Source organism: Acromyrmex echinatior, chromosome 2 (assembly GCF_024713525.1).
Source record: "Acromyrmex echinatior isolate Ae372 chromosome 2, ASM2471352v2, whole genome shotgun sequence".
NCBI classification, from domain to species: Eukaryota; Metazoa; Arthropoda; class Insecta; order Hymenoptera; family Formicidae; genus Acromyrmex; species Acromyrmex echinatior.
Window position 1 is genome coordinate 24,150,526 of NC_141853.1, and position 27,627 is coordinate 24,178,152.

The 27,627-nt window shown below is 38.2% G+C and overlaps 2 protein-coding genes across 8 annotated transcripts in view; one reads left to right on the top strand and one right to left on the bottom strand.

The window, feature by feature from the left end:
• The window catches only part of LOC147910662 (uncharacterized), a 446,179-nt gene extending 432,749 nt beyond the window's left edge, over nucleotides 1–13,430 (top strand). For 4 of the 7 annotated variants that reach the window (XR_015548455.1, XR_015548454.1, XR_015548453.1 and 1 more), the window contains exon 5: nucleotides 13,294–13,422. The gene's annotated coding sequence lies outside the window, so the exon portion shown is untranslated. Of the gene's footprint in view, nucleotides 1–13,293 lie in introns of all 7 variants that reach the window. The other 3 variants (XM_087416741.1, XM_087416740.1, XM_087416739.1) reach the window with 1 other exon arrangement.
• Nucleotides 9,286–18,619, bottom strand: LOC105152884 (uncharacterized). The gene is made up of 3 exons (XM_011067456.2): nucleotides 18,461–18,619; nucleotides 13,349–13,426; nucleotides 9,286–12,111 (listed from the first exon to the last, which is right to left on the bottom strand). Exons 1-3 carry the CDS (start codon nucleotides 18,617–18,619, stop codon nucleotides 11,044–11,046), a joined length of 1,305 nt encoding a protein of 434 aa, XP_011065758.1. The 3' UTR covers nucleotides 9,286–11,043.
• Between the last annotated feature and the right edge of the window lie 9,008 nt (nucleotides 18,620–27,627).

Consider the following 27,627-nt stretch of genomic DNA (forward strand, 5'->3'; position numbering starts at 1 on the left):
TCTTAATTATAGGAAATTATGAAAAATGACAACGAGAAAGGCGATGCATTAATTCTTTAATGTCCCACGCACTAATCACATTTTTTCTCAAAGACGGAGAAGTCCTTCTTTTTCACGCCTCGCACGTGCGCGGATTTCGACAGATAAAAAAGTTCTTGGTCGTCATAGAGGTTCCTTATGGTCGTGGATACGACCATTTTATTAATGACTGTGCGTACGTGCGTCTCCTCGACTTGCGCCTACGCAATAACTTTCGATCGAGAAACTTTAGATGATACGATCGAGCACATCGTTAAATATATTATTTTTTCTGTCTCTCTCTCTCTCCTTAGCAATGCTAAAAAAATTCACGCAAGATAGATAAACTCCGAGTCATTGATGACTCTTCGCGCTTCGTGTAATCGATCATGAATTTTATAGAGCCTTTCGAAACTTCCGCATAATTAGGATGAGTTTATTTTTACTTGTTAATCAACGTTGAAAGTAATAATTAAATACATATAATAATATATTAATGATAATATAATTAATTATAGCTTGAGAAGAAATGTCCACGTGTGTTTGAATAGATTATTTCAGATTTAAGCTTCAAATTAAGTTTAAAATTTTTTAGATTCAAATCCATAGATTCAAACGAATATCGGAAAACATTAATTAATAAGGAATGTAGATAATACAGAATATTTTTAATGAAGATGGTAATAAATAAAAATTAACACGAATTTTATTCAACATAGAACGCTGTTAATCAGGCAATTAAAAAAAATATCTTATATACAATATGTGTATATCGTGTTAAGTAAATTAAATGTACTAAGTAGAGAATTATACGAACGAGTTTAGATGGTTATCACTGTGAAACGTTTCTATATAAATATTCTATATTTATTAAAAAAGAAATTGAAAACATTAAATGCGAATTCACAGGGTTAGATGTTTAAACTTAAACTATTAGATTTACATTTAAATGTATATTATTATTATAACACAGCTGCTACATATCAAAGCTGCCTTAATTATATTCGAATAAAAGTCTTTTTTTACTACAGATTAATTTAATTGACAGAATTGCTAATATTACGTTGAATGATAGTGCGTATTCAAAATATTAAAAATATATATATGTATTAATATTTTCATTATTTTCATCCATTGTATCGCGACATATAAATAAAATTCTATAAATTATTGTTATTCGATGATCTCATGATTGTCACTCACGAAAAATGTTCGATCGCGTTGAATAATCATTAAAACGTTCGGCGTTTCTGACTAAAATTTAATAAAGCGTCTTGTTTCCAAACATCGGTCAATGCATATTCAAAGTTTCGCATACACACGCAATCGGGTGACTTTAGGTGCGATATATACGCCTTGGAGCTATTTTATGCCGAGGTATGCAAATGTCGTCAATAAAATCTGGCGGAACACGAATATCGCTATCATAACAGCCGTTAATTCTTCTCCCAAAAATCACGAGTTACAGAATCACATTTTGAGCGATGAATAATAGATTTATCATTTTTTGAAATCAGTTGACTAGTCTTTATTAATTGCACTTGAACGTTACCATCATGCTTGACTGTATTATAATTATTCCCGGTTCAAAGTTTCTTATATCCGCGTCGCTTCGGCATGGCCGATCGATCGAGAAAGACCAATGATAATTTTATGCGAAATTACAACGCATCTCCTATCTCAATTTTTAAACACCTACACATCTGTCGCAAACTTCCTTTACATAGAACAACGAGTATAAGATCTTCATGCGCTATTTTTCTAGCTTAACTACTCTACCTATGGCATCTTACAAATGTTAGAAAGTCTGAGAGAGTTTGAAAAAGATTGAGTATCCACTTCTTAGACATTTCAGAATTTATTATTACCGTGGAAAAAGCTGCTTATATAATACAATTCCTTTATTCTATTCCTTTTTTATTATAATTCATATAAATTTGGAAGAAGCACACAAACACGTTTTAACAACTACGCATTTCTCGCATAAATTTTCGCAAGTGAAATCGACCGATTGCAATTTACTTTTTGTTGGAACTGATTAATGGCTTGACAACTCTTGTGTTTTACAAGCAAAATTTGCCAAGTATCATCATTTAAATTCATGATTCATATAAAATTTATGAAGAGAACCTAATTTCTCAAAAAATTTATAGTCACAGACTGCGGACTTAAAAACTCAATTTATCGCAAATAAAATCAACCTGAGGAATTCTTTGCGCGTGGATTAATTATAGACAAACGAGATCTCTGAATTTTATCTTATTAACAAAAATTGATTTCATAGGATAAACAATGCTCTATATAAAAATTGAACCTTTGTGATAGCATCCAGCGTTGGTATTCAATACCAAATAAATAAAAGTATCGATGCTATTACACGAACGCTATAAAAATCCAACATCTATTCTCGTAATTATCTTTCTGGATTTGATCGGCAATGCAATTTGTTGAAAGAAAAACGATATTTACATCACACCGAGGCTAGGCGACGCTTCGTCTCCGATAGTCCTGGCCACGCGGTGCGGTGGCGATCGATCGATGACCAACGACAAACCATCGGAACAACGCGTCATGCCGAATCGCTCATTAGAAGAGCAACGCCGTTGCTTGTCCCTTGGAAACGACGCATCCCTTTCTCATACACGGCGGCGATATTGGGTTTACGTCCACTCAAGGATCCTCTTATGACGATGCGTGCGCAACGTACCCAATTAGCGGGGCCGCGCAAGAGAGCGACTTCTCCCTTTCTCTCCATCACCTCGTCTACTCTTCCGCCTCCTCTACTTCCCGCGCTCTCACCGTACACTTAGGGTCAAACGCTCGTAAACGTCCAGCGAAACGCTCGAGACCGGACTCGGCTCGACTCGACTCGTCTTGACTCGGGAGAGTCGACTCGACTCCTCGACCTTACCCCTAGAGGTAGCCAGACCGGAGCAATGCCGGGACTCCTCTAGCACATATGAAAAACGTATTATGAATTTCCCGGCGACCAATCGGATAGCTTCGCTATCATGGATAGCTTCGCTCGGTGACCCCGGATTGTCAACCTTAAACACGTCCTCTTCTTCGTTGCTCTCACCTCTCTTCGTTACCTTTCCTCCTTACGCCGACTTCTCTTCTGTCTCCTCTCGCGGCCAGCTTTCTCTCTCGCTTCTTCTTCTTCTTCTTCTTCTTCTCTGTCTCTCTTTTTCATGCGTGCCTGGCCAAGCCCACAGGCCACAGGTGTAGTAAACCTCTTTACCTCACGCACTCGCGCGTAATGGCCCCTCTTACACTCGTGCCGCGCATCTGCCGACCTTAGTGTGTATCGTGCTACCTTCGCCAGCCACGACCTGCGTTTGCTTCTTCTTCTTCTTCTTCTTCTTGCCGTCCTTTAGTTTCTTCTTCTTCTTTCTTCTCGTCAGTCCTTTTGTCCTTCGACTACCTATCTACCTACCTGGCACACACGACTTGGACATTAGTGCGCAGCACACTCTATTGTCCACAAGTTAAAAATGCTCCATCGTTCATACAGATTTTTTCGCTTCTTCTTTAGAAGAATGATGCAGTCCATTTTATGTTTGCAACAATTATTAGTCCATCGCCGAAATAGTATCTATATAATTTTTCAATAAGTATATGCATAATATCTTGTCCATCTTCTTAAATATAAATATAACTATTAGTGATATCCGTTGCGGATCGGAGTGGACAATTGTCAAGGATTTCCGCAAGGATCATCAGTCGACGTCGTTGTATCCTTTAATGGCCATGATATCGTTTGATCATTAAAAGGAACGAGGCTGAATAGAAACCTACTTGGAATTTCGCGGGGCTGAATATTAAGTCGAGTCGGTCGTGTCCAGCAGGATACGAGCTTGACCGAAATAAAAACCTTTGGCGAAATTTATTATACTTTTAATGGCTGCTCGTCATAGACGTTGTATTCCATCAGACTACTGTCGTTATAAATGACTTTCGAATCGTGAAGGCTTGACTGTCATTGTTGAATATTAAAAGACGCTTGCGAATACTTCAGTCTTGGTAAATATCTAATGGATTAATCATAATTTTATCATTCAAATTATTTCCACCAATGTGATGAGAGAGAGAGGGGGAGGAGGGGGAGAGGGAAAGAGAGAGAGAGCTGACTTCTTCAGGGAAATTGTACCAAAAACAGTCGCGAGTTGTTACACGTGATGGCACTACCGGAAATCAAGGCAAGCGGTGAAGCTGATTGCCGCTGGATTCGATCAAGATTGTTCTCAGCATCCGCGAATTAATCACCATCGCAAAATACAGTTACGTAGAGGCGGTAGAGGGGAGGAAGTGAGGAAGGAGAGGAAGGACGGAGATGCGACGTAACGCGATTGTGATGCGAGTTCACGAGCGCGACGCAGAAAAATTCGAGACCGCCAAGAGGTGAATCCTATTCTTGGCTCGCAAGTGTCCACCACCATTCACGAGCGGGCCTTCTCTCCGTCAATGAACAAGCAACCGGTCCTGCTTCTCTTCCGGACTCTCTCCTTCGTCACTTCGTCCCTCTCGCTCTCTCTCCCCTTATGTCTGTCTGTCAGTCTGTTTCTCACTCCCTTCCGGTTACCCCATTTTTCTGTTTCTTATTCTCTTTCCTCCGCGTTCTCACTCTTGAACAGAAAGAAAGAGAGAGAGAGAGAGAGAGAACTTGATCAATTTATAACTAGATAAAGAACCTGGACGATCTTGTTATACAGTTTCTTCGTCGAGATTTACGTAATCCATAACAGAAGATGCGAGACGAAAAAAAAACGCTCAGCAATGAGCATATAAGCCATTATGCTATATATTCTTTCTTTATATTCGAGAGACGCCTCGTGGATATTGAACGGTTCTCAAGTCGTGAGAATAAAAAATCAGATATGCCCCTCTCTCTCTCTCTCATTCTCTTTCTTCTTCCTGAATGATCGTGCAGTGACGTGGTCGTGCTTTTTAAATGTCTGACACATATCCTCGAGACCGAATCTATTTTGACACGTCGGTAACACCTTGATTACTCGACAGGTGTAAATGGAAAGAGACAGTCCGGCAGAATTAGACTTGTCGCTCAGGTCCTCAGCAATAAAACGGCATACCGCTGAAAAGTTCACACGATGAAAGATATATCTGGCATGGCACAAGAATTACTAGAAAACAATAAGTTAAAATTTTATTGATGCATAGAGAATCGGGATGCTCCATAATGCGATAACGCGCGGTATCGAAAATAATCAAATGGCGACCTTTGATCAGCACAGAAGGACGTTTCGTACGAATAGATAGATTAATAGATAAATAGAAGGTTAATTTATAACGTCGTTGCGCGCATCGGTGACGGATAAATAACGCATCGCAAAAACATGCGCGAAGAACGTTTACGGCTCGGAAGATATACGGCGTAAAAGATTGTTATATAAAATTATTCAACGATACAAAAATAACAGCAGTATGGAAAACTTTGTACAGAGAACGTAAAACTTGGAGGATGATTTTGCGCATGGAAATAAAAACGGCTGACATTAATGTCGATCCGTGCGATGTGCCGTCATGTTAAATGCACTATTACAGTATCCTGTTATACCTAATAAAAGAGAACCGTCTTTTCGAAGCCGCGAAGAGTCGTGTCTTCAGAACGATTAGTGTCAGAAAAATAGATGAAGAAATGTGTATGAGTAGAATGAATATTATACGATCCAACATGAGAAGAATTAAAAATTTGTATAAAAAGTCAGAGCAGGAATTAACATAGCTTTAAGGACGATTGAATGACGAATATCTTCGGATATTACATTCGACAAGGTGTCAAGATGATTAAATGATCGAATTCTTCGACAATATCAGCCCGATAGACGTGATTAATGATTTATATGTGCACTCCACGCGCTTTTTGATATTACATATCTTAAACCGATCGATCGTCTGATCATAGCTGTTAGAAATTTACTGATATGTATATATGTGTTTATATGTGTGATATGATGACTTTTATTGCCTTGACAAATTCCCATCAATTAAATATGCGACGTATTATCTCATCTGTGACACGAACAATTACTCTTTTTTCAAATCAATTATAAGAAAGAACATTTTGTTATTATACTGAATTTTTGCTAAACATAAATTTATGAAAAAAATAGGAGTAAATATATTTACTAATAAGTCGAGCATATTTTAATTCATTTTCATTATGTTTGTAAATTTTCAAATCTTGCATGTGAAAACTGCAAAATTAGAAATTCTTAACATAACTAATTATTTTAATTATATATTTGAAATAATTAAAAAGAATATGAATATTAAAAACTTGGAGAATATTAAAGGAACTCGAATTAATATAGCATTAGAAATAAATTCGATATGATTTCGACAAAATGATTTAAAATGATTTAATTGTATTCTTGCTACTGTTTTCTCTTTTTAATTTTTTCTTATGTTATTTTGATTGCAAAATTCGAAAGTTTTTGTAGCTTGATATTATCTTAGGACAAGCTAAATTTTTATTGTTTTCTGTGATGAACCACACACACACACACACTGTGAATCTCTAAAGTAAAAGTCTCGTGAACATTGGAAGAGATGTAATAAAATCGTCGCAGTTTTAATTGAGCTTGGAGAACAGTCATACGTGTAATATCGTTCTCGTCGTACTTTTTCTCAGCGCCCGTCCTTCGAAATACCTGAATCAGATCCGACAGGAAGTGCTCGCAGGATGGACATCGAGTGGCCTCTCTTGTCCCGCCTAAGTCGACAAGCAGTAGTCTTATCCACTCCACATTTTACAGTCGCGAGCGTTACGAGCGTGAACGCGAGTACGCAGGTGCATGCAGGTGAACACCTCGTTGGCGAAGATGCGTGCACTATGCTGCCAGTACCACGCACAATTCACGCGTCACTTGCGAATCCCCTCGCAATGTAACACGTGACTCCTGTTGAGGAGACCCTGCAGAGGAATCGAAATGCGGAAACACGAATAGCGTCTACTAGTTGAAATCTTCGCTAAACGTAGCTTCACTCATGGCGTGTCGAAAAGAGAGAATCCTGCGCTAACGATAATTCCCAACCCGCCTCGCGTTAGGCGTCATTAAATGCGTAATGATAATAATTGTAATCGCCGAGCGAATCATTGCGTTATTTAATATCGCGTATAACAGGATGCCGATGCCGTAATAGCGCGGCGAATTAAAGAGTCGGCTAAATTCCCAAAATCGAGACAAGAATAAAAGTACTCATTAAATTAAAAGTATCCGCATTGTGCAATTTATTATTGGGCCAAAGCACAAGCGTTTGATTATATCGAATTTGGGAATGGTGCATTTTACGAGAAGAATAAAGATTGTTATAAGCATTTAGACATACAATGGCATTAATTTGCAAATTGCAATAACACTGATCGACAAAATATCACTTTTCTTATTTTAAATTAATGTAATAGAGTGTTTCTTAAAATATTTGTTTGTGTTGATTTCAATTCTGTTTGCTAAATTTATGAGGACAGGATTTTTAAATATGACGTATTAAAAAATTCTTCTACTTATCTCTTCTACTTAGATCTTACAAATAAATGATTCAGCTTGAATTTAATATGATTTTCTACATAAAAGACTTTAAGCAAAAAATAAATCATTTTAGTTAAAAAAAAGATCTTATACAACGAGCTGTTGTTAACAAAATGTATGAATTTTTAAAAAGAGATATCGGTTACAAAAAAAAAACTGTAACTTACGAAATAAATTCTGAATCTTATTTTCAGAATTAGCATGAAAAATATATAAAAATGAACTAAAATTATTCATTTAATAAAATCATTGTCGATCAGTATAATTAAAGCTGTACATCTTCGACAACGAAGAAATATTTTGAAATGGTTTAGTTAGAGATCACGCCATCTTTTCAAGGATCGTGTCAAGTGATTCATAAATTCGGTACTAATTATCTCGCGACGGCAAACATGAATAGTCTGTCTTTTCACTGGATATATGCGAAAACATGCTCGCAATATGTACGAAGTGCTATTTAAGTGTTCTAGCACAGGGAAGGCCATTTTGTTCGCGAGAATATTGACAGAGATCTCGTGTCGGGTCTTGCGAGCTGCAAACATGATTTTGCGAACTTGCACGTTTCGCGTTGCACAATTTATGTTGCCAGACATATATTACGTTCTAATCTAACTTAGAGAAGTATCTTTTGTAAATACTCGCGAAGCTACGGAGGCCATGCATAAATTAAACAGGAATAATACCACAGCGGACGTTGCTGTCTAGTATAGTTTTCTGAAATCCAAAGCATTCGATGTATAATACAAAGTGGCATACCTTGAAAAATCAATTACAACATTACAATTTTGAAGCCATATTTAGATAAGATCGAAATATTTGTATTCTCCTTAAGACACAAAATGCCAAACGCGTTTGATGATCGTAAGATTACTAATAATAGCGCACCGATAAAGAATGCGTTAATGTACTCGCGAAGGAGGTCGCGTTCTAAAACATACGAAAACTTTCCTTTAAGACAAATCTCTACGGACAGGTCGTGTCGCGAAAACGTAAATTCCAACGGCCATGATCTCTCCTCGAAGTCCGCGGCACCTCGCGAAGATTCTCGCAGCGGCACGGTTATTCATAAATTATCAGGATCCGCGCGGGAATATTAAACACCGACGAGTAACCATCTCGATTTCGAAGAGTATAACGTAATTAGCAATAAAACTTCCGCGTACGCATTTCCTGGTACATCGTTCGCGCGCTTGTTTCGCTGGCCGTCTCTCCTGCGGAGTCTTTTTTTTCCGCGCGCGCGGAACGGAGCTCCGGCTGACCCGGTCAAACGACCTTAGGAGGAGAAACCTTACGATCGATATACTCGCGTGTTTATTGCTGAACTTTTAAGAAAATTTATTGTCAGGCGTTTTCGACGTCCTCGACTCTGGACGGAGGGGGGGGGGGAGGGGGAGGGAATCGCATCATTCTTCCCAAGGCGTCGCGTCGCGTCGGCGTGAAACTATCGGGAAAACGTGTTTTGCGTAGTATATCAAGACGGACAAATTTATTGCTAGATAAATAACATCGCAGATACGATGATACGCGTCTACGCGCGCGCGTGTATATGGTAAATATTATAACGCGCGTGTACGTGATAGCGGCGCGGCGTGGAATGTGAAAGACGCGCGAGACGAAAGTAATCGAATACCATCTCGCGTTAAGAACGTGACGGAGGATCGGGGATCGATGAGCGTGAAGGGATATTTAATGAACGGCGATCAAGGTATTACACACATTTAAGTATACAATATTCTTTATTTCATTTCGTACTCTTCTCTCGACTCGGACACTCAAACGGTGCCCATGCCTCGCGCGTATCATCTGATCGTGGCTACCGCATCTCCCATATATATTCTTTTCTTCCTTCCTTCCTTCCTTCCTTTCTTTCTTTCTTTCTTCTTTTTTTTTTGTACTTAAACGCAACTGCGGATCCTACTGTGGACGATCGGCACGATCAGAGCTTTTCGGAACGGTTCCTCGCGCTTGGATTCGATATCATCCCTGTTCGTCCGACCGAAGATTCTCGAAAAAATATACATAAGTTACGTACTAAGAGCACTTGGAATTCGCAGAATCACAATATATCCGGCGCCCGGATCGTCGTCGTTCGATCTCTTGCATCGCCGTCGATTTCTTTCTTCCGACAAATCGACGCGAGTGCACGGATCGAAGTAAGCCGATCCGAGGCCTCCGAACACTACCGAACGATTCGTCGGCGCAATAATACGCGCGAAGCACTCACTGGCCATCCCGCCGTGCGTTGTCGCCACGCTACGGCAAACGGTTACATATCGTTAAACGTTAAACTATCACCGGCGGTTATTTTTTTACCGCCGTATTTTTTAAGGCACCGCTTCAAGCTGGTGCTACGATATGCGCGATTCATGATTCGTGATTCGCGGTTCGTGATCCGTAGTGGAAAATTCGTCGGTTCGCCGATGTGAACCCTGCCACACGATTCGCGATTCGTAGTCTCGTTCGTTCGCATAGCGCAGCTCTATACACGAACGATCACGAATGAATTGATACGATAGTGTTTCACGCCCTTTAGCTTCGTCGATATACCGCTCCGCGCTGATGAATCAGCGTGAATGATGAATTAGCGACGAATAACGAACGCGACGAATCTACCTGTCCACAATTATACACGAGACTCAATAACGAATAGCCGGAATCGCGAGTCGCGCATAGTCCGATGCCAGCTTCATAAGGCACGATACGTCCGTCGTACGTTTCTCCGACGAAAGAGAATGTATCGCGAGCCGATATATTCTCGATCGCTTCGTCAATGTGCACCTGCCATCGGGGTATGACCGGGCAAAAGAGACTTGTGTGTCGACTGTCGGTTAATACCGAGCGGCTTGAGCAATTTTCATCGATCGGACGATCGCCGATCGTAAAGCCGTTTATGCCGGCTGGCTACGCGCGGCACTTCTTCTTCTTCCTCGTCTTCTTCTTCTTCTTCTTCTTCTTCTTCTTCTTCGGCGTAGGTCGACCGCGCTCTCCCCGCTTCTTCCTGCTTTTCCCTTTCTCGTGTCGTTCCAACGTAATCGTATTCGGCTACTCCTCTTTCCCTCTGAGTCGCCTCCTCGTTTCTTGCGCCAAGGCACCTTTGACACTCGGCCGTGCCTTCTCGCTCGCCGCGTTATTACGATGTAACTGTACCTTCTTTCACCCTCTCTCCGCATCTCGTATGATTCGTGCGTTCTTCTCCATTCTCTTCTTCACCTTTCTCTTTGCCTTCTTCTTCTTTTTCGTCAGTATTCCCATTCATTCGTTTTTTTTTTTACCTTTGATCGCTCGTTTCTTTCCTCCTGCTACGGGAGAGCCTTCGATCGTTAGCTTCTATTTCAACAAATTACTCGACGACCTTGCCCCTATTATCCACGTGAATTTAGGGGGAGGGGGGGGGGATGACACCGACGGTGATCCTTTCTCGATCGGATTCAGTTTTTGTTTTGAGCACTTAGTGAGCACCGTTTGATATCCGAGGTCATGTCTTTCGGGTGAGATCCAAGGGTGGTCCGGTGTCCTGCAGAAGCTCACTTTCCTCGCTGTTGCTCGACTTCTCCTCTTCCTCCTCCATACTGCCAGCATCCGCCTCCTGTCCATCTGTCCTTGTGTCCTTCATACTGAGATCCATTGGCTCATCTTGCTCTGGCCCGAGAGATCGCAAGAATGTCAGATTCTTATCATATGCGACCTCTATCGAACCTGCTCTAGGACATCGATCTCGTTCGGCGGTCTCGCGATCGATCTCGCGGCATTCTCGATTCTCTTCACTTCTCTTCGTTGGCGATGGAGTCGATCGCGGACTGATGCTCTCGCTGGACGAGCTCGACAAACTGGTCGCCATCTGCGGTGGACCTACTTGATTCACATAAGGTACGATAAAGCGTTGCTGAAACGGAAAGAACGGCGTGTTCAGCAACTGCATGTGCGTGAGCGCTGGATGAAACAACGGTGGACCCCGCCACATAGGGAACCTCGAAACTTCAGGCCTGAGCATCTCGTGCGGTGCTCTCGGGAGATCGGTAGGCCTCAGGATCGCTTCCTGGCTGCTTCTCGGCGGGATATCGGGTGACCTTAGTTGCACCGGAAGATCCGGTGGCCTGAGCGCACCATCCTCTCTTTTGGGCAATCGATCAGGATGGTGATGGTGGTGCAGGTGATGATGGTAACTGTTCGCCGTAGTGGTCGCCGTAGTGACAATGCCGACGATGCTACTGGCGCTGGTGTTACTGGCGTTTTCGGTATTGTTATTATTATTATTGTTATTCGCGGCGTCTAACGAGCCGAACGCTTTCTCATACGCGGACTTGGGATCTTTGATCAGGCGATTTTGCGCTTGCTGAGACTGTTCTTGCAGCAGGCAATGTATCTTGAACCAATTGGAGCGTCGGCCATAGCGCGAGCCGGATTTGGACATGCCCACCATCAGGCACTTCCGCAAGCGACATGCCTTGCAGGCGGTACGATTCTTCTTGTTGATTACGCAGACGCCGCCGTTCTTGCATTCGGAAATGCTACCCAGATTGTTGTAGGTGCGCCCGAAGAAGGACTGTACAACAGAAAGCGAAAAGGGCGCGCATTGGTCAGTCGTAATCGATTAACGATTTGCGCTTTCGCTTTATTAGAGACCAGGCATACTGAGAAAGTATTCAGGCGCGCGTTGAAATAAATGTTTAGTTATCTCTATTAGTAAAACCAGATTCTTAGCAGCCGCGAAAATCTACAAGTTTTCGCTAAAAATCGCGTACTCGCGAGATACAATTTAACTTTTGCACAAAATGGCACACAGATCCGTTCCCACAGATTAATAATGCGTAACAATTCTTAATTTGATAATGAATTACACTAATTTATAAAGTTCTTTGCAGAAGCATATAAAATTTCTAGGATAATTTTCAATGCTGAGTCTGATCTGCTCGAAATATTTTCATCAGGTACGAATCTTTAAATATAAGAAAAGATATTTTTTCCAATATACTCTCTAAAACTTTTAGAATGCAGATTCTTACTCTTCCAGAGCGAAATCTCACTCTTAAAGATTGAAAACTGAGCTACTATTTTTCAAGACTGATTCAATTTTTATTCTTTAGAATGAGGTTCCACAAAAAATTTAGAGAATACATATAGTAAAGTTTTTTTTTATTGAAATTAGAAAACAAATCACTCTCAACAAGAAGTGTTGAGAGTTCAAATTTTGTTTTTTACACGACTAGATTGGTTTCACGTATTAGAAACCAATAATAGTCATTTAGCATATTTCCATTCCAATATCCCTGATAATGTTTCTCAATTATCATCAGAATCCGAAAACATTCGCCTTGCTTATAATTCATCGCACCGAAAGTATTAAAAAAAAAAAATTATATATCTTAAAATGATATGCTGCATTTTAAAAATTCGACCTGATAGAATTTCTGATGGCAGATTCAAACTCAAATGTGTCAAATACCTCTGAAATGATTTTTTTATTCTTATTAAAAATTATTTAAAATTTGTAAACGAGTATTATGGGTAATTAATTTTTATTAGGATATTCTTGTACTGCCACCGATGCGAGAGCCCGATTTATGTATAATATAAAAAAGTGATATGTCCGATACTATTACGCTTTGTTCCTACTCTATGCGATTTACGTAATTTCCGGTGTAAATGTCGCGAGAAACATAACGGATCGCGAGTCATTCCTCTCTTTCTATCTTTCTCCTTTATTCCTTTTTTGTTTTGTTACTAGAGAATAACGATACGGATGAATAGCTGTGGAAGAATGGCGACGCGAAGATACTGACCTTGCAGCCTTCGCACGTGAAGGCCCCAAAGTGAAAACCCGCGGCTGGCTCTCCGCAAACCCTGCAGAGCTGATTCATCTGCAACAAAAAGATGCGACATGTGGTTACGCTCGGGGATCTGAGGACGTTCAGAATATGCCCGACGATCGTGTGCCTGATCCCCGCACAATATCTGCCAATCACAAAAGGGTTTCTCGATCTAATGCATGCTCTCGAAACGCAAGATCAGAACAACGATGAGTACTGTGATAGAGTATAGGATCGGAGCCTCCTCTTTCGATACAAAGCGCTATTATGACATCATGATGGAAAAGAAACAAGACAATTTAATAAATATGGTAAATATGTATAATATATCTTCTTTATAACTTGACTTGCATTATCGAATAATATAAAAATCTATTAAAATATACTTTTTCCAGTATATTTCCAATGTATTTTCTCTTAATATATAAATGTAATAAATTATTTTCGAAAGGGATATTGTTATCAATTTATCTGTATGTGTAAAATATCAATTAATTATTATCTTCTTCAATACCCATTAGAATTACAAAATTTAATCAAGATCTTATGAATAAGCATTATATTTTTATCCGTTATAATAAATGTAATATTGTAACATATAAAATACTCATAAAATATCGTCCATCCAATTTACATATTTATAAAAAGAATCGCAACCTATACGTGATAGTATCTTGGATCAATTCCATTATCATAAAATTGAGATTAGCAAATTTTATCATACAATATTATTTCTTTATTATTATTTTGTTATGCGTCATTTTTAAACATAATAATTCTCCTCTGTTTTGCATTATTTTACATTAAAAATAAAAAATAATTCAGAAAAAAAGAATTTATTTCTGCAGCTTCTGCCACAATTCGATTGCAGTCTAACAATGAGGAATGAAGGAAATTCATAAAGAAATTCTTATCTTTAAATTCGATCTCGCGTCAATATATCCTGAACTACGTACAATCTGTTGTCGAATAATGCAACCGCGGCCGATCCGCGCATTGTAGTCGGTAATCAACGCGAGCGTGCATCTGTTCCGCTATGGAGGATCCTCGGACGGTGATGTCGCGCGGGAAAGAAGAAGAACTCTTTCTTACCTCGTACGCACGAGGAGCGCGCGAACGAGGGGTCTATTTTCTCGCTGCGAGAAATCGTCTTCCTATTAAAACCTAGTTAGCCAGTCATTACTAGCTCCTCATGGGAGCTTGGACGAGCCTCGTGCGGCTCGTCGCGAGAAAGGCACGGGGAGAAGAGAACACGCGGATTGTGCGCGAGCAAAAGAGTGGAGGATACGACGAGGATCGCACAGATCCGATTCCCACACGAAAAGAATGCGCTACAGTAACGGCCGCCGTTCTATCGTAACGCGACGAGAAATTGATCGCTCGCGTTACGAGCGGTAATTGTCAAGGGATGATCAAAACGTGCTCGTGTGAGATTCGTATTCGCCGGAACTTTTCTTCGCCCGTCGCGCGGGCGTCACATGGTCAGATGGAATGACGCGGTCATTTATTACTTTCGCAAGTAAATTTTATGATTCATTAATATTTTAATTCATTTTTACTGTGCGACTTGCACGAATGGATATTTACACGTAACGGTTTACTTTGAACTCCGTTTCGAGTGTATTTGTAATGCGAGATAACGGCGATTCGCAAGGTAATATACATTGGATCAATCGAATTTAGGCACCGCCCTCTCACACAGAATCGATATTTGATTACAAAACGATTACGCGAGCGAGCACGGAAAGAACGATTTTGTTGAAGTATCTAAAAATTTAGCTAAATATAGATCTGGAAATAAATTTTATTGGATTATTAAGATAATTATATAGAAGTTGATTGCTAGAATATTAAAATTTTTGCAATATATTGTTCATCATGCTTGAGTTTCCCACACAAATATTTTAATGGCCTAATTTTAGCTAAATGTTTATATATTTCAACAAAATCATTCTTTCAATGTGAGGTTCTCTACGCGATCTAAATCATGAGAAAAGATATTTCGACATAATGACGCTAATGTACGCAATTAATTAACTGTAATATTTACGTCAATAAATACGCATGCTATGTGCAGATATAGGGGAGACCGAAGTCAGTTGACTATAGAGATAAATAGAATAATCGAGGCTACATTAAAAACAAAATACGCGAAAACGCGTCTGAACACGCAGCAGCAATTGTCGCTAAGTCTGCTATAGCATCTTGTTGCGAACACATCTGATAGAAGTTATGCCACAATTTAAAAAAATTATTTTAACATTGTACACCTAAGTAAATATTTTCATTCTTAAAGTTTTTGTTTTACGATCATATATGATTGAGATATTTGATTTCTACTTAGATAAGTAGTTCTTACTTAATAAAGTCCAACAGATTTTTTTTGTTTATATGTTTTTTTTCTTTGTTATCGTATATTGTTAATGTTTTTAAAAAATGAACGGATGGGGAAATAGTAGACTAATCACAGCAAACTGTATGAAACTGTATGATTCATTTAGTGACTCTTATAGTACTTACTCAAAATTTTATTCCTTTAAAGAGATTTTCTTCAATGGTAAATGTTATAAGTTTAGTTCCATTATGTCCAATCTCGAAAACTAGGTTCATTCGATGTGTTTTTGCACGAAATGAATGAATTTTGCAAAAAGAAGCATTGTTTTGCCCTGCGAAGCGAATGTTTGTGTTTAAGATATTAGGTGTTGGAATTAATTCGTAGCGTTTTACAAGTGATGGGAAGTACTTTCATTAATGTATTTTTTAATGCTCATGTGAAATAAATAACATTCTTTCATTAAAAAACGCTACGAATTAATTCCAACACCTAATATATTGTTATAAAAGTTTCATTAATATATAGCCAAAAATGTAACTTAAAATATATTAATCTTTATTTTAATAAACTTAGTCGAATTATCCCGATCCCGGGATTAGTTGAATCAGATGGAATGCATTAGAAAAATGCATTTTTTTCATATTAGTTATCAGTTTCCCCTTATTATTAAAATATTATTAGATAGGTCAAATGTATGTAGTAATTGGTATAGAATTCATTTTTTCGATAAGTCTCTTAATTTCATCTGTAAAAATTCGAAACTGAAAAATGAATACATTTCTCCTACCTAGCGAAAACCTTCTCTTTTTTCGCGTGCGGGATAGAGATTCTTTAATTACTCTAATAAGAATCTACAAAGAATGTAAAAATTGTATTGAAATATCTAAAAAATTAGTTAGATATAGATCTAAAGATAATTTTATTGGATCATCAAAAGAATTATATAGGAATGGTGCGTATCGAACATGATATGCAATACTTGCTACAAAAAGTTTTGACATTCTAGCAAACAATTTGGGCGTTCTACATAATTATTTTGATAAGTCCAACAAAAACAAATTTTTCAGATTTGTATCTAACTAAATTTCTAGATAGGTACTTTAGTAAAACCGTTCTTTCCGTACAGATATGAGATAATTAGTTTTGATTGATCTGCCATGTTTTATTCGGAAAGAAAGAAACAGATAAGAAAAAGATATAGAAGAGAAAGAAATAATGAATATCCTTCTCTCTCGCGTGATTTTGAGAAAACACGAAAGAGAACTTGTACAAATTCTTATTAGAGGGTTTCTAATGGGGTAAAGATTAATCTACGGCCTCTTCAAATATTCTCCAAATGATGGGATATTGGATGGGATTTCTTCCGATGGTCGCGAATGCTAAAGCGCAGGTTAGCAGTGGCAGGTATTCGAAAACGACTTTCGATCTCATTAACCTGGGAACGTATGCGCGGTACAGACTGATGACTTCTCGCGGAAATGACGACGAGAAGTAGCGACGTGCAGGCCGAGGTAGGAGGCAAAAAAGGTTAAACGTCCAACAGATGACGCGGCTATGTCACCTCGGTTCTAATCCCCGCGGCCACAAACTACCACACATCGACGGGACTAAATAACGCGCTGTTCTCTCCCTTTGGTCTGTGCCGCTTTTTCTCATATTTTGCGTAGAATAATCTACATTGCTACAAAATGGTCTGCATCCGTCCAAATCCTTTCCATCGCCCACCCACATCCCACACGAGAATCATCTCATTAAGTGCCGCCACGAGCGACGTTGAATGAAGAGGCGAACGTGCCGATATAATGTTGATGACCTTTTTACATCGCGAACGACACGGTTCTCTTCTCTTCCGAGGTTCCCATCGTTCCCTCGATTCCGTTATGCTGAACCTCGGTTACTTAATGATTTAGAATAATCTAGCGCGTGTAAATACTAATCAACCGCCAAGCGAGCAATTATGACAAGTGTAAACTCGTATGACTCCCACGCATTTCCAATCCGAGTTCGCAAAAGACACTAATTTAATTAAATCGCGTACATTAATGCGCAGAAATCTCATACTTGAATAATAAGAAAGACCATAATTTACAAGTGACATACGAATCTCTCTCGTCCGACGATTAACTTTGTAGCGTTAATGCAAATATTTACAAATATCAATTACAAATATCCAAATTTTTTCGACATTCTCCTATTATAACTGAATACATTAGCTAACATAAAAATCTTATTAAACAAGTACTCGTGTTAATTAATATTAATTAATACTCCTCCGGAGCTGACTCTAAAATTTGTAATACGATATACAAATATACGATATTAAATACGATATTACTGATGCTGAGTCTGTAAAACCGTTTTTATGTTGATTAAAAGTCATTAATTAATTTTAAAAAATCAAAATGACATTATTCGCATAAAAAAGAATGAATACTAAATATATTTTAATAAGAATGATTCAAATATAATACGAGATGTAACATAAAAAAATTAAATTGTTTAATATTTTTGACTTTATAATTGAATGAGCCAATAGACTCACCGTCAACTCTGAAGAATTAAGTAATCGTATGAAAAAATTTACACAGCTATCCTTCTTTGAAAACAAATGTTGCATTTGTATATTATATATATAGAACACAAAATAAGTATAGATTTATGATAAAATACATCTTCGTTTCATTTTTTTTTTTTTTTAAGAGACGGACTTCTGCACAAACTGGTAATTAGAAGAAAAAAAGAAGACTCACCACGTCGGTGTTGGGCGCTGCCGATGTGATCGTCGACGTAGGCGTCCACCACCCTGGAGTGGCGGATGTCGCGTTGGCAATAATACCAACACCCGTCGCAACCGAGATGGATCCACTCCCTACCAATCCTGCCGGACCTGACAGATCGCCCACATCCATTCGACACGTTTTAATCCCTCGGTGTCAGTCGTCCTGGCCTGTGACCCGACCTGCCCTCTTTCCGTTTGACGTAACGAGCCACCATTTTGCGCGCTTCTCGCGTTTCGGCGTGCTGAAATGTTCACACGACGTGTGACATCCGGCCTGATAAAGGAGAAAAAAGACAAACAAATAATTCTCTGAAAAATAATCTCGCGATAACGTCCAGTATCGCTTGTTAACGATGACATATTAATAACTACTCCGGCCACACACACAAGTTTCGATTAAGTTTCGAATACTTTTTCTATTGCCTTCACATACCATGCATGTTCAAGATCATAATATCTTATTCAGATTCGGCGATTTATTCGCTGTATAATATACTATACGAGATAAAATAATTTGCGTCCGGCAAGAATGTCGCCTCCCAGCGACAGAATACTCGAATGTACGTTAACGAATATCCCACTATCAAAGTGGTATTTTTATGGCGAACAAGCGCACGAGGCGGCGTATATCAGCGCGATGTATAATAATTATTCCAGAATACGAGCGGCGGGTCGCAGAAACGAGAGAGGGCAGTCCGCCGAAATCATGATCGGCGAACGTTCTTCCTGAGACCCCCGGGTTCGTATCGCTCGAGATAACATGTCGTGTTTACAACGGTGTAACGCCATTATCAATGTTAACGTAGACCGCCCTGCGAGGGACGCATAAATACAAGAGCTAATTACAGAGCCTGCCACGTATTAATTGTCGACCTGCGCACCACGCAGGAACTTTAAGCGGCGTGTATGAATCGTGCTTCTAATTAACAATGTTTAATTTCGATCCGTCGATAAGAAACTCGTATCGTACAATTCGGGATGGAATGGTAAATGTCGTAAATACATCGTGGCAAGTAATATATTCGTTTATTACGCACAATAATTCGGTAAGTAAATGCGCTCGGTTTCTTGAGGAACGAGCGCAACGCGCTCGTGGGAATAACAATCGGTAGCCTGGAGAATTAATCCAGTTCCAAGACGTGATTTGAAAGTAAATGTTAATTGAGGATACCGAGATTTCCCTGGTCGATCACAAAGCCACGATTAAGAACGCGGTAATTGGCGTCGTTGCGTTGAGTTAATCTATACGATCACTGAGTAATATTGGCATATACTTGCAACACGATCGTGTTACATATGCGGGAATCTATAGCAGTAAAGATTATACACTAGATTTTCTAGTATTCATGGATTATAATTGAAGCACGTTAAATTGCGTTAAGCGCTACGAATTTATAGTGCTATAACTTTCAAGTTTGAATTGTAACGTTATAGGTTGCACAATTGCGATGATATATATATAAAATAATGATATATTTAATCCGAAACACTAACGGGCATTAATGAATAACGAATAATCTACAACTAAAACTTTGTTTAATAAACAATATTGAATCTTGTAGGACTTTATTTAATAAAAGATTAATTATCGATTTATAATAATTCGAAATCATTTAAAGTATAAATCTTAGTATGACTGACAATACAGATTCTTTTTACTTTTAATTTATAATAAAAATTGTAGCTTTTAGATAATCCATAACTATACACAGAAAGATCGATTGAAGTATAAAAATTTAACTTATGAACACAGATCTGAAAATAATGTTAGATCATCAAAATAATAATGAGACGCTCAAATTGATTGCTAAAATGTCAAAATTTTCTCAGTATGCTTATCGCTTGAAATCCTTTAATTATCCTTTAATTATTTTGGCACCTCATAAAATTATACATATATTTTGTCAGATTGTATCTATTTAAATGTTTAGATATACGTATCTTGATAGTTGATTCAACAAAATCATTCATTATGTGTACATGTAGTTATTGGTTCTGAGATATTTGGAAATATATCCACAAGAATAGCTTGTTGTCAAGATGTATATAATATTCCGGGCATTGCTGTTTACATATCTTATCAAAAAGAGAGAGAGAGAGAGAGAGAGAGAGAGAGAGAGAGAGAGAGAGAGAGAGAGAAAGTACAGTGCATAACATTACACTCACATGATCTCTGAAAATAATTATCATAAAAACGTATATATTCAATTATGTCCAATTTCTTCTCTTCCAGATAAATTGCGAATAACCTGATCCAGGAGATATTTTCATTATAATCTGGGAGATATCCCTTGGATAAAGATATCTGGATATCTAGAGATGAAAAAATTGGGCATTAGAGACACAACGGACTATATCTGACAATGAATGCCGTCTCCAGGAAGGTCCTCTCAGATCTCTCATTAATACTTCAATTAAAGAAATCATTGCAATACGACTAAACGACCGCTTTCGTGAGCAATCTGGCGAACGCGTTGCTCCCGCACGTATATATTATTAAAATTGCCATAATCGGTCACCTCCACGACAAAGAGTACCGCGGTCGCACGGCGCTGCGGCCATCGATAAATTTTATTGTGCGCCTCTCATCTTTTCACGCTGACTAATGACAAATTAATTAACAACCGTAAATGCCGCGAAAGACCGGTTTCGTTGAACACGTCGTCACCTTACTGCTCTCCGGCTCTGATAAATCCTTGTTTTCACGGATTAACGTTGCGCCGCGCGACGAGCCGGCGGTAGCGCAATTGTAACGCGACGATAAACACGATCGTTCGCGAGAATTACGGCGACGATGACAGCGATGACGGTGGCGATCGGCCATTGGTGCCATCAGGGTTTTTCCTATTTGTGTTTTTGAGCCGCGTCTACGAGCGTATATTTCATTAGCCGGCGCCGAAGGACACCGTTCTCGCGTTTCGCGCTTGGAACTATTATCGGCGCGCCGTCATCGCCGATATGTTTCAGCTGTCATCATGCGAGTCCACGTCTCCGGTATTTACGCGTATCGCGACACCATCCGCGATCCTTGAAGAATCGGAGGAAGGAGAATCGTTTCTCTTCATGTGCGAAATGATCATGAGCATGGCGTCTACCGTTCGTTCGCTAATCAATGAGTTACGTGAACGATCGATGCGAATAGTTTTATTAATTGCGAGCTGCGCGGACCAATTGTGAGTATAATCTGTGAAATAATTAGGATATTAAAGCGTAATTAACGGTGCGTCAGCGAGAGATAATGATGCTGCGCGCACGGAAATGTTAAATCGTCGTGATCTCCTCGCCGCAACAGCGCGATCGATCGACGAGGTTTGACATTTGACGTACGGAACAATGTTCTGCTTCGCGTCGCATTAAAGGCGCGTTCCGTCGCGGGTTAAAGTACGCCCGATTGAAACCGAGGCTGGCATTCATAGCTGGTTTTTATATTTAAGACCATTTTAAGATGTTATGAACCAATCAGAGAACTGTATTAGCGTCTTAAGATATTAAGACATTAAAATAAAGAATGGACTATAAATATCGCTTCGAAAGTCGAATTAATTTTTTTATCGACATCCAATACGATTTACAAGAGCGTTCGAATACTTTCCGCACTCCCTAATATCTCACTATAGATTGCCTGAAGCAATCCAATATATTATTCTGTGATAACACAAATTTCTGGCAATTCCCCAAGATCATCGATTCGTCGTTTCTCCCATTGATACCTCTCGTTTTATGAAAGCCGCCGCCACTCCTATCTCACTATTAATAATTCGATTGTCCGGCAATATTTTTTCTCCACCTGACAGAGACGCACGATAGTCGCAATCGGCTTGCCTTTCGTCTTCGCAATAATAATGATTGAAAGTTGAAACACATTCGCGCGTTAGAGGAATCATATATACGCGCCGTTTCTCATCTCGTTTCTTTTCTCTTTTTTTTTATTATTTCTCCTTTTCGCCGGACGAACATCTCGATCGCTGCCAAGCTGTGGCAGCCAATGAGTGACGAGCGAATTGCTGCTTTAATGAACCGGTTGTGAGCGATACGTCACACGGATATCACAGTACTAGCTGTAGACAGTTAAAATTGTTGCACTCCCTCTTTTTTTCTCTAAGTTGTGACAAATTAATCAAAACTGCTGTAAGGCTTGAATCCAGTTTTCGTGTAGCAGCATTGATTGTTGACTTGCCGAACTCGCGATGACGCATATTATTAAATAATCGCGAGCACTGAAACCGAGCCATAGATTTCCATACAATTATGGAAAAATAACTAGCGAACTTATGGCTAAGTACAACATTGCATTATAATATCATAGATGTATAAATCTTTAAACGAATAGGAATCTTCTCTACACTGATTATTACTTTGAAAGCTTCGGCATTTGGTTGCTGAAAGCAACATATTTTTGTCAAATATAGTCCTCTTTACTCATTTGTGTTGAACTTATTTTTAATTTAGTTTTTTTAATTTCTAAGATTTGACCATTACTGACACAGATAGAAATTTTATTTTAACATAAGGGATTATTAAGTCTTGATGTATTAATAGGCGTAAATGGAATAATAGAAAATTGCATTCGTACCAAAGAGATTGTTACGATATTTATCGAGATGATAAAATAAATGATCGCGCTATCGGCACATCTGACATTGTGTCAAAATTTTCCACAAGAGTGTAACATCGTGATTGTTAATTATTCCTCAGTAAATGTGGGAAATATAGTGTTCGTAATGTATTAGAAAATCATATTCTACGCTCAAAGAAAAGTATATACGGTAATAAAATAACAACTAACAAGTTTAAGTAGAAGTAGTATACATAATTAAATAAATTATTTATTAAGTACAATAATTATAAAATGATTTATTCTACACATAAAATTTGTGTAGCTGTCACTTTTATAGTTTGCTACTACTATGTCTTTTCCTCCGAGTATAAATATTCAAGCAACAATAAACTTTAACCTTGCACAACATCTGAAATCTCCTCGTGCGATTATATCAAATGTCACTGGAAATGTGATTGTGTCGAGTATTCAAATGAAACGAATCTAACTAATGTATAAGTGATAAATCGAACATATTTATTTTTAACATTTAAAACATGCAAAGAGACGATACCGTTTAAGAGAAGAATACATAGAATAATAAAAAATATAAGGATAGGCGGATCTACAAAAAGTACTCTAAGGTTCTCCAAAAAAATCGATAATTGATAAATTTCTCTTATAAAAATATTTTTTTCTAAAATTATAAGATTTTTCCTTTTTTATTAAAATTAAATAATATAATTATAGTATAACAAATATGTGAGAAATTGACATTTTTTTTACATGAGAAAGAAATTGTACGGTGTTACTTTTAGCCCGTCTTTTTTACGAATTCTCATCCATTCTTCTCAGAAAGTAAGAAGGAGGAACTTTAGATCCGCCTATAATTCCGACACTGCACTGCAATGACAACTAGAAATGTATCGATATACATACCTATGTAATGTCTTTCACTAAAATGTTCCCGTTTATTCCTCTTCCTCTCGATACACTTCCGTATCAAACCCCCAATTTTCTAATTTTTCGCACCGTCGCTTCTATGGACACGTGTCAGTCCGTTGTGACAGCACGCATCATCGTCACCCCGCCTTTATTCAACACAGAAAGCACACATCGACGCACGTTCTTCATCCACGCACTGTATGTTGTCAAACAGTACGCGATCGTCCTCGTTGCGATAACGTCGGGATTACACCAAACCGATATTTATATGATCCACATTCGTATCGAAAATATCTTCCAGCAGGGGAAAAACGCAATCCATCGGGTCGGAAAGAATCACAACAGGATATCGCCCTTTGCGCGGATCACAGCTGACAATGAGTGTCTCTTCAATATCTCAGGAGAAAACACTACGCGCGTGTTGCTCCTTTCGGAACATGCTGATGTTGCTGAAGAATCACACCAATCGCTCGGAACTACGTCACGCGACTTTTTGACGATTTTTCCATTCAACGAAACAAAAAGGGACGGAGGCATGAACGGACAAACAGATGGATAAATGGACGGGAGGAAGCGCGGATTGATAAATCGAAGATTGCGAGAACGAAGAAGAGGACGATGTCGTAGCTGGCTGGCTGGCTGGCTGGACCGCCGGCCGGCTCGGGGCGTGCGCTCGTGTAGCACGTGGCCGCGAGACTGAATATCCCTACCTTAGGCACCTTCTTCAATCCGTTTGTCCGCCTTGTCCTTATCTCACCTAGCCAGCTGAGAAAGACTACCGCAGCCTTCTCGCGAGTATATGCTCCACCATCTTTCTCGCTCCTCACCGGCCGATCTCACTCGCGCCTCCGTCCTTCCCACTGTCACGCTCTCGCTCTTTCTATCTATCTATCTCTTCTGATCTTCCCCCATCTCGTTCTCCTTCTCCCTCTCGATCCGCCTTGCCGCAGCATCCGTCTCCGCACCGCGCCGCGCCGCGTTGGAGGTAACACAGTCCAGCTGTTTCCCTCTCGCTCGTTCGCGCGCTCGCTCCTCTCCGTCATTCCAGCTGTTCGTTTCGTACTTTGTTCCTCACCGTCTATCCGCCTTGCATTCGTCTCTCTTCCTCACCATCCAGTTGCAACCTGCTTCTCTCGCGAGCAGCCGCGATTCTCCCGCGACCGAAGAGACGACACACGTATGCGCGCTCCCTCTCTCCTGCTCTCATACAACAGCCCTCCTTCTCATCCAGCGGTATTTTATGCAGATCCGCAGCACGGAATTTCATTCCGTTCTACAATGCCGCGATTCTCTCGAAAAATCACGAGATCATCCATGGATTTGAATTTGCATTCGCGAAACATTGATTTCTTTTCCTCGTTTTATTATCGTGAACGAGAAAAAAAGAAGTATCGATTAAATGATGTAATTATATAAGTATCGGTAAATAGAAAATTAGAATACTCCCTATTATGTTACGTCGCTCTGATAGCATAATCTCAAAACAGTTGAATAATTGATACTAGTCGAAAATGAAATAAATCGAGAAGAATTTATGATGTCATATTTACATCTTAATATTGTAATGTGATGTAAATATATTACAAATTGGTATATTCTACGAGGAGAGTGTACTTGTGAGTTAGAAGGCAATTTTCAGTAATAATTTTAGATATCTGCTAAAATTCTATTAATCTCTTATAATAGTCGTGGTATAAATAATAAGTAGATATATGAGGAAAAAGATTATAATGATTCACGGTGTATATAATCTTCCAAATATATAATACATATTATATATAATACATATTATATATAATCTTTCTCCAAAATAATAGTAATAAATTTTTAAATAACAAGCAAAATTTTGCTTTAATACAAAGACGCTCCTAAAATAACATAAAAAAAATGTAATTAAATTTTAATTTCAGTACATACCTATATTCTTTGTCCATTAGTCTTAAAGTGAATCACAATGATTCTAAAATTATATTTATCATGATACAAAATTAACTTTACTGGATCAAATTCATCCCATCTTTTTTTTTTAATATTCGAAAAATTTCATTAATGATCTTAATCTTGTCACTGAAACAATTAAGAATATCACAAACTCGAGAAAATTTTTTTTATGTTTTGTATATTATCAAATACTCATTTCCTTCCAGTAAAATAATCAAACAAGGCATAGTCTTTCGGGAATCAAGTCATCGATGAATTAGATTCAGGAATTGCATTGACGCAGTAAAATGCGTCAATACCATTTCCATATATAGCGCGATGCAATATTTATAGTGATTTGTATAACTATAGCAGTCAGCCATCTCATAAATGTAATCGAGAATACTACCATATCGTATCGAAGTGCTTTATTGCCTACGTATTTTTTTTTCGCGCTATACGAACTGGCTATAATTCAGGCTATGACTCTGGATGAAGTGGTGAGATCAAATCACGATGTCATGATACAGCACAACTTGAATCTGTAAATGTTCACGCTATATGATCGCAAGAATTATAAGACTTATTGTTCTAATAACTTCGCATAATATTCTATTAATTCTATTTTGAAAATTAAACAAATGAAGCTTCTTAAAAATATGAGTTATTACCTGTTGTAGTTCGAAGCAATGCCAAATCTGTTACGAATACTGTTCAATCTGTAGTATCAAATTTATCTATTGTTTTATTAGGTGTTGGAATTAATTCGTAGCGTTTTACAAGTGATGGGAAGTACTTTCATTAATGTATTTTTTAATGCTCATGTGAAATAAATAACATTCTTTCATTAAGAAACGCTACGAATTAATTCCAACACCTAATAGTATAAAATAATGACACATAGAGAAACAGTGGCGACTTAAATTAGATTAGTTTGCTAACAAAATTATTGCATGAAATAATAAAGTATTTAATCTTCATATTAATTAATATAATTGTTTATTAATCGTATCTGAATACTGGGAGGAAATGAGTATTTGATAATAAATTTGCCTGCATTATTTAAAAAATGTAAAATCATAACGTAAATATTCGGACCGATAAAATGTTCATTAGGTATTAAAAAATATATTGTATATAACATTTAATTAGGATTTTGTACATATCACTTATTTATATTTATATTATTATAAAAGAAATCTGGATTCACTACGAGTTGAAATAACAATGAGTGCAAGATACGCTCTTCCTCCGGTGATTTTAATGCCTGATTGTGTCAGTGATTTCAATATGCACATATAAGGCGAATTGCTCACTTATGAACATCTTTTGTTGTCTTCTATGAACACGATTTTTTTTTCAAAGCATAGAAATTGGATTGGCGCATTTATATCCAATAAATATTAAATATATTTGGTATTTTTCTTACTGGTCAATTCTCCAAATATTAAATAATCGGAAGGATTCGATTTTAATAATAATTACTATTTGAAAAAACTATTATAACTTTTTATAATAATAGCTTGTCATTCATTTTCTGTTTGTTATTTAAGTTTTTCCTCATTATTTTATTCAAAGCATGTTTGATTTCGTGAAATTCGTACATAATAATTCATACATAATGATTACCTGAATCGATATGACTCATCGATCTGTGAAAGAAACCAACAAAAAAGTTATTCGCAAGATACGCAAATATCCGTTCCATTGTCGTGTCAGCCGCATTGCAATTCTCG